Source organism: Monopterus albus, unplaced genomic scaffold (genome assembly GCF_001952655.1).
Source record: "Monopterus albus unplaced genomic scaffold, M_albus_1.0 scaffold3.1, whole genome shotgun sequence".
NCBI lineage: Eukaryota > Metazoa > Chordata > Actinopteri > Synbranchiformes > Synbranchidae > Monopterus > Monopterus albus.
In genome coordinates, this window is record NW_018127883.1 from 3,982,467 (window position 1) to 3,993,769 (window position 11,303).

The following is an 11,303-nucleotide window of genomic DNA, read 5'->3' on the forward strand; positions in this document are numbered from 1 at the left end:
GAGGGAAGTCTGGGAAAATGTCAGTCCCAAAAGATGAGTTGACGTATGTAAGGAGGAATTTGAATGAGAAAAGGATGGAGAATGAAAATCAGTTTTACACAGGGGTCTTTCCTTCCTCTGTGACGCTGCAGCAGCATCACCACAACTCTCTCTGTCCTCCTCTCTTTCTACCTCTTTCTCTGAGTTTCTCCCCCCACCCGCCCTTTTCTTCTCTCCTCCTCTTTCTTACATGTACACTTGCACACTGGGGGTGTCTGAAACGGTGAAAGTCCTGCTCAGAGTCCTCTGAGTCTCTGAGCCTACAGTAACAGGTCGGTGCTTACAGTAGGTGAACCCGGTCTACCCCAGCAAATACTAGCGATCATGAGGAGGTGAAGCCTTGCTTTCCGGAGGCACACGAGAAGAGGATTTCCTACACCCTGTGGACATTTGCCAATACTGGTGAAGACAAGGATGCCCCTATTTTATGAACAAAGGGATATAATAACATGAAGGCTATTTGGTGATGCCTCTGGAGAACGTAACGCTTCAAACTCAGCTCTTATGTGGTTAAGTTCATTGTTGGTAATAGGAGCTGAAGATAAGGGAAATGCTGAAATAATTGTGTAATTTTCTCCACATTCTGTCAGAAGACAGCCCAGTGGAGCTGAATGCTTGCAGCAAACTGCCTTGGAATCAAAATGCCACTTTTTGCTAACAATTATGTGAGTTTTTTTTTTACTATGTACAAGGGAAACAAAAGGTTCAGTCCCCAAAAAGGAAGAGATTTCTTCAGCTGTTAACAGGAGATCAACAAATTAATTGGTACTTTTCCAAAGACTCAGAGATCATTGCTCCATCCACACAACTATCCAGACATATGGAGCTACGAGGGACTCGCGGGCCAATGGGTGGCCAGGATGTGAAGGGTCAGGGGTTAGGATTTGGCATCCCATCCACTGGGATTACAGCCAGTTCCATAATTACAGCCGTGCAGCAGCAGGACTATTCAGCCAGTGTCTGGCTTCGCAGGAGGGACAAACTGGAACATGTAAGTTCTTAATACTGGAGGTGTGGTGAGAGAAACAGATGAAAGCAGGTTAAAACACTGATGCAAAAAGTAGGGCCCTGAGTCATTCAGTTAAAATATGAATATTCAAGAGGAGCTCATATATTTGTGGCAAAGTATGAAATGCTAATTGCAAACAAAATGTTGTATTCATCAAGTGAATTGTGAAATATTTCAGTTTGAGTATGGTTTTCCATTTCCAGATGCCTTTTTTTTGCAAGGACTGACAGCATTCTATGTGGAGTGTCTGGATAAACTGGCAAAGAAATATGTTGATACAGCGTCTTTCTTTTATGTATTTGTGCTATTCAAAAACCACTTTTGTTTTCTATTAGAGAAGCACTATAAGGTCGGCAAGAGACCCACTGCTTGAAGGTAAACAGCATCATCATTCTACAGAGAGCTCTGAGGTGTAAAGATTTAGTGTCGAGGAAAGTACTAGGAAAGGTGTGTGTTGAATATTTGATGCTGGATGGGGAACCATGCCATGTCTTGAGAGCTGCTTTCTAAGCCTGTCTGCAAAACCAGCTAGAATAATCAATCAGCCTGTCCCTTCTGCAGACCTGCACACTCAACAGGCACTTAAACGCACACATACTGTACATGCACACGCATGTAGTATGAGCTGGCTTTTGCAAGCACCAGACTATACGCACAGACAATCTGTTTATCAGACAAGCCTGCAGCAGTCACTTGGCCCACATTCACCCATTCCAGGCAGTGTTTATCATAAATGATGTTTATTACTGTAAGTTTGCATCTTGTTTCTTAAAATTTCCATTTTACTGTAGTCACATCTAACCCCCAAGATGTGTTGGCAACATCTGCCTGATTCGATTTCTCAGTCTATTCATTCACTCATTGTTTTGTAATAGGAACGTCTTCAGTAGATTCAGCTCAGGTGTATGTTAAACGATAGAGTTGTCCAGCTGACAGCAATGATAAATGGGAGGCAGCAGGTTGAGAATAAGATAAGAACACAGATAGAGACACAGAGAGAGAAAGAGATACAGAGTGCTTTGGGCACACTGAAGCAGTGTGATTCAACTCACACAGCCAACTTGTCAAACACCGAGTCAGTCATGAGTCTCAGGAATTCCAGAACTAAAATGCCACAAAACAGTTGAGTAACAACTGACAGCAAGATACGGTACATGCACCAGTTCAAGTAACAGCCAGTTGTCCACAAAAGTTGTGAGATAAATGTGATGATAATCTTTGGTCATCAGCTGAAAATGTTAGTCAGACTGTACCAGGAGACAAATCAAACAGAAAGGTTGTGTCAGAAATTAATTACCAAAGTCCACAGTGTGACTGGAACATGTCTGACAAACTAAACAATCTGACTATGACAAGAAACAACCAAACCTTGTTTATTGCTTTGTTCTACTTTGGAGACAAAAGTTGTTGACGTGTCAGTGTTTGTGTTTCTTTTTCTACCAGCCATCTCGAAATCAACTTTAATAAACCCATCTCACACACTGTAACATGCACTGAACTTGATGAACAAAACCATTGTTAATACAATGCCCTACTGAAGTGTCATACCACTGAACCCTAATATTGCATTTAGAAATTCACAGCAGCATCTCTTTCCAGAAACAGTTTCTGTTTTTACAGAAATAGTCCTAAAACTAAAGATATTTTCCACAATAATTACATTAATGACAGATTTACACTCATTAACAGATTAATAAAAACACAGTGATACATTTTTATGGTGGGTGAAACTCAGCTACACTTCAGGTCCCTAGATGATCTTAAAAGATATCCTGCTGTCACAATTAATCCCTGCAAATCCACTGTTTTCTCGTCCTCATTAAACAGGATAGGTTTTTCTGTGTGGTAGATGGAAGAGAGCCAGTAAAAGGAAGTCAGCAAAACAAAAGAGGACACCCTTTATTGCCTGCGGGGGCTGATTAAATACAGTTTAGCTTTCATATATTAAGAGTTTATCGTCCCTACTTGAGTTACAAAAGTCCTTTTGCTGAAAGTTAGACAAAAAGAAAAAGTCTTTACTTCTTTGAGAGCTGGTCAGGAAAACATTTATTCAGCAGAGAGATGTAAATGTAAATACCTTTGGTTAGCAGCTGTTAGTAACCACTTGCTCTCTATGTTGTGTTCATGCAGGCACCAATAAAAATAAATGCTTGGGGAGTTTGGCTCCTTGTTTGACAGCTTGGCTCAAGTTCAGCTTCACTTCACTTCAGCAGCAACTTAACTCCATGTCCAGGCTTCTGCCTTCAATTAAAGTTTTCCTCCTGTCTGCTCCCTGCTAACAATATTATTCTGCAACTGTTGAAGGCTCACTGGTGTGCACAGTGGCATTAGCTGAATCAAATCACCAAACTGATTCTTGGATGGGCTCTCGAACCATTCATGATGCTTGTTGGTCATCTGGAGTTAGACATAATCACAAATCACTATATTTTGGTCTCTCTTGTAATAAAGGGTAGGTACTGTATATGCAGTGTAATGTAAAGTGACAGGATCAGATAACATAGTATACAGCAATAACACAATGTATACTTGACATATATGAGGGAGTTAATAACTAGATACATAGGTTTAATAAAGTAGCAGTTTATTTGTTCTCTGTCATCATGATGATCATAGCCGACAGTAAAATAACCAGCTTTATGTAACATCATCAACACATTTATAAGCCATTTGTTTAGTTATATATTTTTTTTGATCACATTTTGAACAGAGGATTTATCAGAGCTCTGTGTTTAAATTGTTGTGCGTTGTACAATATACTGTAACTCCAAGTGATCATTCATAATGTAGTGATTGGATTTGCACCATTTGAACAGCAGAGGGGGCTATTGCCTAGTGTGAACATTGTGACTACAGTACAGTACATTTGTGTCTTTGTGCGCATCTGACTGTGTGCAGCTGTGTGTTATACATACTGTGACAATGAACACTATCCGTTTTACCAGGACCCGAGGGACTGAAGCACGCTGGCTGTCAGGTTCCTGTATATGAGCTTTAAATCTGTCGTGCCTTATTCATTATGTTTTTTTTCTTTGATTATTTATTTATTTATTGTGTGTGGTGCCTCACACTAAACATGCTACCTCTCTCTCGTCATACACACACAACTACATGCCAGGGCAGATTAATGGTGAAAGGCCACTGGACACCATGAGCTCTTTTTTGAGGCAAACTAATTAGATAGTGAGCTGAAACTCATTAGTTTCTGTCTACAGTCTTTGGCAAAGACAAATTATTTTCTTTGAAAGTGTTACATGAGTGTGATCTTTGGGCACTCATTGATTTGTGAAATCAATATGTCAGAGGGATTTAACCCTTGCATGAATATCCATGCGGTATCGTCTCTGCATCTCCTAAAAAGAAGCCCTCAGGTCCTTCAAATTATTGCAGCACTGAGTTCGAGCCAGTGATTAAATTGGAAATGTTCATGTTGGCATTTCATTTCATGATCCAGTTAAATGTTCCCTTACAATACACTGCTCATGGCTTTTTTTAATCATGCCTTATTGCTGGCACAGTATGGCACAGTAAGCATTCTAACAGTGTTGACAACAGCTGTTGGGATGCCATTAATCAACTGATGTGTAGTCATCTGAATGCTGCAAATTACTTTAAACACTTTCAATTTATGGTTTTTAATGGAAAGATTAAACAGTTTCAGCAACAAGCTTCTGGGTTCTGTGTAACCTAACAGCATCTGGCCTACATCTAAAGATACTGTACCGTTCGGAGTCACAAGAGACAAACTATCCTTTGAAAAAGTCAATTTCCTTTAATGACAAATGGTTTTTGCAGAGTGATGACTCATACAGCAATAGCCCAGCTGAGATTTGCATCTCAGAGATGTCATGACTGAGCTCGGAGCAGCCTTTACTGTACAATTAATGTCCTAACTGTTTCCAGTTTATGCCAATCCATGGGCAGCTGAGGAATCTTTAAATCTTATTGTTTCATGTACAAATATACTATGTGCAAGAAAAAAAGACAACAAGAGAAAACAAGAAAGATTCTGGGGCAAATTCATAACATGTACATCTGTCCCATCAGTCCAATTAGAGTCTGTATCTTTCCTTCACATACACAACCCTGCAGTAAAATGATTCCTATAACAAATCACCATCTGGTACAGGTTATACAGAGGGGTGAAATCTTATCAGCTGAGGTTGTTTGTCAGTGCAACTCTTTGTCAAACTGTCACATTTCCTGTAAATTTGCACCTCAGAAAGATTTCAAAACAGACCTAGAAGTCTTTACAGTATATTTTCTGTGTTAACGCTGTAATGTAATCCCACAGAAGCTGCTGTACATGCTATACACACACTTACTACAAGGTGTTTTGGAGCTTCACAGCTTGAGTTAAATGTTAAAACTGTAAACATGTCAATTCATTAAATATTGCACTTCAGCATTCAGACAGCGGAACAACAGTAGGGTTTCAAAGGGAAGGAAAAATACACCAACCTGCTGCCTGGCTTCTAACAATGCTACTGTAGCTAACACTGACCAGGAAGAGGCAGCAGCATGGACTGATGCCTGGCTGTGAAATTACCTGAACCACACACCAAGCTGTCAGTTTAAGATAGGGCCAGGCAGCATCTCCCTGTTCTTTGTTGTGCACAGTGTCGACTAAGCTAAAGAGGCAAGTAAAGCTGGTTGGCAGAAATGAGCGTTGATACTGCATCTGTGACAAACACATTTTTCTCCTCTGCTGTGTTTAGAGGAACTGACACACAAAATGATCTAAGTGAATAATCTAGGTAGATGATTTTGATTAGTAGTTTATGGTGTTGCCACCTTTAGTGGTTTTATAGTCATTTCTAGTCCTTTGATACATTTACATATTGGTTATGTAATGCATTGCTCACATATTAGATGTCTTTTCCTGTTTGGTTCCAAGTCAACTCCTTCTGTAGACAATAAGAGTTATTTTAAGAAAATTTTTTATGCCTCTCTGGGATTTGTTTCTTTGACAGTGTGCAGCTCTTATCTGTGGGATAATCTGGTTCTAAGTCAGTGCATGTGGGAGGGGTTGAATTATGGGCTGGGAATGAAAAGAAGGATGTTTAGATCATAGAGGTTTGTTCATATAAACTATTCCAGATGCAGCCTTTTGACTGCCCATCAGTCATGGACAAGAGATAATCAGGATGTTAGAATCATTAGGAGAGAGGTCTCGCTATATCCACTTCCTGTGTGCTCATATGGGGCCAGATTGTAATAGGTTTTTGACTTGCTACTAGTGTGGAGGATACTGGTATGAGAAAAGGTTAACAGTGTGTCACTTCTTGCATCTGCTTGAATGTGAGTCACTAAATGCCTGAGCTGAAAACTTAGTTTCTTTAAAACTCCATTTACACTAAAAAGAATTTTCAATACCTATTATTGACATAAACAAGAATAATATCCCATATTAGAGATGTGCACATGCACTAAGTTGTACAAAGTAGAGAAATCTTAAATTCGTTGTTGCCTTCCAAGTGATTTGTGAACGTTGGCTGGGGATAGTAATGGTGTTTGTTTATGGGGTTTTTATTGCCAGTGCAGTAAAGTTACTAAAGTAGAGGGCAGTAGGTGCAGCTGACTACTCAATAAAAGACAATGACAGTGTATAAAATCAGTAAGTTTATAAATGCTTTATCACTGAAACACTTTCATGCTGTTTTCTGCTCCAATCTCTGCTGCCCTCTTCTAGTCCTGAATGTTGGACTGAGTTTTGCTCAGACTAGTTTATAGTAGATTTAACAGTTCTTACAAATGATTGACTGAGCTTAAGCCTCAAAAGTTACTTCTATTCAGAATTAGAAATGGATTTCCATAATATGATGATAACTTACTGGCAAAAAATTAAGTAGCAGTAAGAAGGCAAGCTATTCAGTCCAAAACCAAAGTCCTGTTTCTCTTCTCTTCTTTACACTGTAGCTACAGTATCCCCTGTTGGCCATTCTTTGTCAGTACGCAGCTGCAGGCAGGCAGACTTTAAAAGATTAACTATCCCTGCTCTGCATATTAACAGGAGCTGCACTGGATTTAAATGTGCTAACAGTACTGCCATTGCATGCTAGAAAGTGTGAAGTTAACCCTCATGTATTAATTTATCATACTTTTTCTTCATGTAGCCCTGTGACAGACTGGCGACCTGTCCAGGGTGGACCCCGCCTCTTGCCCAGTGTCATCTGGGATTGACTCACTGACACCGAGGTGAATCTCAGTAGCATCACTCTCTGTGCCCCACGTCTTTCTGTCTCAGCTGAAAGGAGGAACTGGAAATGGGACACGTTATTGTGTGTGTGTGCCCTCAGTCGCTGCAAACTTGCTGAGTGCATCACCTGTGGTCAAACAAAATAAAGGAGAAAAATCAAAATAGTGAATGACAATGTAGACATGTAATATTAATAGGATTTTTCTGTATGTTTATTGTGAACAAAACAGGCTGAAAAGAATAGATGTGTGTAATGTATGTTTTTATTCATATCCTAGAGCAGGGGCAGGGCAGCTCAGGTTCATTGGAGGAGATGAGCAGGACAGGCAAATGGATGGATGGTGAAGAAAGAGGAGAGCTGGACCATTTATTTGTTCTTTTCCCTCCCTCTTTCTGTTCCTATATGGGAGAAGAGAGAAATGTGAGCTTTCTAATATAGGGAGAAGGCAGATAGAGGGAGGGAGAGAGAGAGAGTTAGAAGGAGGTGGACGAACACACAATACCATGCGATGGGAGGAGAGTAGCAAAGTGAGACAGAGAGGAAAAAGGAGGAAGTGAGGGAGAACAGAAACCATAAAGAAGAGAGGAGAGTGAGATGATAGGAAAAGTGTGAATAGATAGCTCAATAGGCTGTGAGAGGTGGTGGTCACTTAGGATTTAGGCTTGTCCTATTGTGTTAGTTTTCATTCATATAACAGCAGAAGAGGCTAGGAGGAGCAGCACTTTCCCTCCTCAGCACAAACACACACACATTTACGAACACCAACACACATTTTTGCTTCAGAGGGGGAAGGGCTCCCCTCCCCCGTGACTCCAGGGGAAGAGGGGAAACGGCAGATTTCATAGCTCACACAGAACACACACTCTCATTTTGTTTCCCGCATCACACACACCCAGAAACGCACGTGTTTCAGAGCGGACTTGCAACGGAGAGATGCGTCATGAAGGTGAGCTGCTATACATTTGTTTTGTTAGAAGTGTGTGTGCATGGTGTTACCGGGATCTCAGTCAAAAGTACATTCATGAATTTTATACTCTCTTACTGTCATCTATCTATCCATCTACTGTATCTTTGTTCTTAGCCAGTGGTCTTGAACTGAGAATAATGTGCTTGGACCAGTGTGCTGTAGATGTCAAAGAGCTCATGTTTCCCAGCTGGAAGTGTCAGATGTTCTGTTTATGTGTGTGCAGAGAGGGAGTATTTCAATCCACTGTAGGGTTTCAGGACATTTGTGTTGTTCTTGGATATTGTTCCTAAAGAAGCAGATACATAAGGATATGCACATTTTGATGTTTCTACTTTTATCCATTCAGCTGACGCTTTTATAAGAAGCTCAAAAATATTTTAATGTAGGGAACAGAATGTATCGGTCTCTGTATGTGAGTCCTTGCATGCCTTCAGCGCTGTGGATACACATTCAGACTTGAGGGCATCTACAGGAAGGTGCAGAAATTTACTTGGTCTTGATAAACATACTGTACTGAATCCTTCGGGTCAAATTGCGGGGAGCCCCCCTTGTAGCAGTACTGTCTTAGCGCAGCATCACAGCTTCTCTGACACTTTTAGAACATGGAAAATTCAGCTCTGGTGCTGGGCAGAGCCAGCAAGGATTTTCAAGTCAAACATGAACACAATGTTTTTCTTCTTGTTTACTAATGTTTGGAAATTAGCAGGAAATTGGCTCAGAAATGTCTTCCGCAGTCTTTTATGAATTTATATTCATTATGTAAATTCTCTGTACACTCTTAGCCCTAATTAGTTGACATTTCTAGAAAATTGCATGGAAACCCTTTGCCACTAAACCGTTTTTACACAAAGTGAAACTAAGCATGTCAAGTTGTATTAACACAAAACTTTAAATGGATGGAGTAGACAAATCAAGCTTATATTAGTCTTTACTCAAAATCATTAGTTCACACTAATGATTTTAATAAGTCTACATCAAGTCCTTTGTTGAGTGAATTTGAAGTTGTAAATTGTTATTGTTTTCCATTTCTTAGTTTTAACAGTCAGTTCTTTATTTCAGATGATATCTCAGGGCATAATTTCACCACGGTTTCTTGAGAAAAGAAAATCTAAAGGGTCCTCATCATCAATTATTGTACATATATTAGTGTAAGTACTAAGGAAGCTATGACTATTGGTTGAAGATTTTTAAAACTCAAATTTTATAACTGTTGGTCTCAAAACTCTAATACTGGTTGAGCCATTAAAGTAATTTAGGTTTGTCCTACAAGTCAGCACGTCTACAAATTCACCCATAAACAGACAAAAACTATTACAGGGATTTGTACAGTTTCCTTAAAAGTGAAATGTCCCTTTAATTGAGTGCAGGAGCATGCTTACACAACACCAGTTCAATCAAAGAATGCTGGAGGAGGACAACTGAGCTTGTTCAGTCTCACCTCGCTGTGAACCGCCCAGCTCTCACTGGCTGTGGCAGAGCAAATCACTTAACAGTGCATGACTCAGATCCATTAAGACATCAGGCAGTAAGTATTACTGTAATCTCCTTTTGCTTTCAGTGTAGTAATTTATCGAGTATGCTATCAGATCATCTAATCTAAATCAACCTCAGACCTTTACAGCTGATGTTCCCTTAACCACTACTCTTTTTCTCTGACTCTTCCTCTCTGTCTTTGTCCCTCTCTATTTCCTAGTCCCATCAGTCTTGCACCGTGCATGCTCAGGCTGCTGAGCCAAAACGTGTGGACCTAGTCTGACCTACTACACTCAGACCGTCTATCTGTGGAGAGGAGAGGAAAGAATAGCAGAGAATAGGAGATGGCGTGATTAGAAAAGGCAGGGTAAAAAAAGAATGGGATGGGTGGCAAGATCAAAAAGTGGCAGAAGAGACGAGAAGACACAAAGAGAAGAGGTGGTGTGGCAGAAAAACAACAGTCTTTTGTAATTCTGCTGACAGACAGCATCAATATGCTGTGTACAGGCACACACATCCATATCTGTTCACACACACACACACCCACACACACACACAGAGACCCAAAAGCCATCAGACCATGGTGCAAAGCACCAGCCGAGAGTCGAGCCTAAAACACCTGAAAAGGTATCCATAGCAACCAAACCACCGGCTCCTGCGTGCTAGTCAGAAAGCGTGGGACAGATCCAGAGTCGGTTTATTCACCACGTGTGATATTTCTTCAAAGCTGGGTCATGCTGGCCAGAAGGCCAGGAGGCTTGTTTACAGTGAAGGTTATGGTTTGGGTTATCTGAAGTTCATGGTTAAAATGGTGTGACTCAGGGAATGTTGTCTCTTATACACCCTTCTGCTTTCTTTCTCTTGCAGTTTATGTTGCTACTCTCAGTGGGAAAAAACACTGTTCTTGGTGAAGACTGTGCTTCAAAGTCTCCATATGGCAGTTTATAAAGCACAGTTCTTACAGTGACTGCAGAGTAGTTCTAGTACAAGGTCGTAATTATCCAGTAAAGGCTTTAGTCCTAAAATCATCTTTATTACTGTACATTTGCTGACTGGTTACACAGGTTGTGAAGTCAATTTTCTCCAAGACCGGCATAGATTTTAAAGGATGGAGGTGATGTGGTTGTGGGATTGTGAATGAGTGAGTATGCAGGCTGAGGAGTTCTGGACTTACTCAGCAGTTTTTCAGGTAGACCAAAGAGGATGCTGTTGCAGTAGTCTAGTGTGGAAGCAGAGGATAGGTACGACCAGGTACGTTCAGTTTCTTTGAGGTGAAAGAAGTCTGTTGAGTGGGTTTTACAAGCTCTTACTTCTATTTGTGTATTACTGCATTTAAGTCAGTGTAGTTTCTAATGAATACACGTGAGCTGACGAACATTTGTGGCATATGTGTGGAATGTCCTTATGTAGGCACCTGTTCTATCTGTGAATGCATTTAACATATTATAACATAATTTTTTCATCTGCTCTGTAGGCTGATTCTAATTTAATTTCCCCTCCTGGTCCTGTCAGTGAAGGACAACCTCATGGCGGCTGCTCTTGCATTTCGAAAGAATATTTTACAATCTCACATACTGTACGTACTGTCAGCCGGGAGAAGAGGGGGAAAAAACTG

The 11,303-nt window shown here is 40.4% G+C and overlaps 1 protein-coding gene across 1 annotated transcript in view; it reads left to right on the forward strand.

Annotated features, from left to right (window-relative positions):
- Positions 1-7,804: 7,804 nt before the first annotated feature.
- Positions 7,805-11,303, forward strand: part of LOC109960738 (inactive phospholipase D5-like) — a 24,464-nt gene continuing 20,965 nt past the window's right edge. Inside the window, exon 1 of the mRNA XM_020601074.1 lies at positions 7,805-8,194. Coding sequence (XP_020456730.1) covers positions 8,189-8,194 — 6 coding nt within the window. The 5' untranslated portion in view covers positions 7,805-8,188. The remainder of the gene's footprint in view (positions 8,195-11,303) is intronic.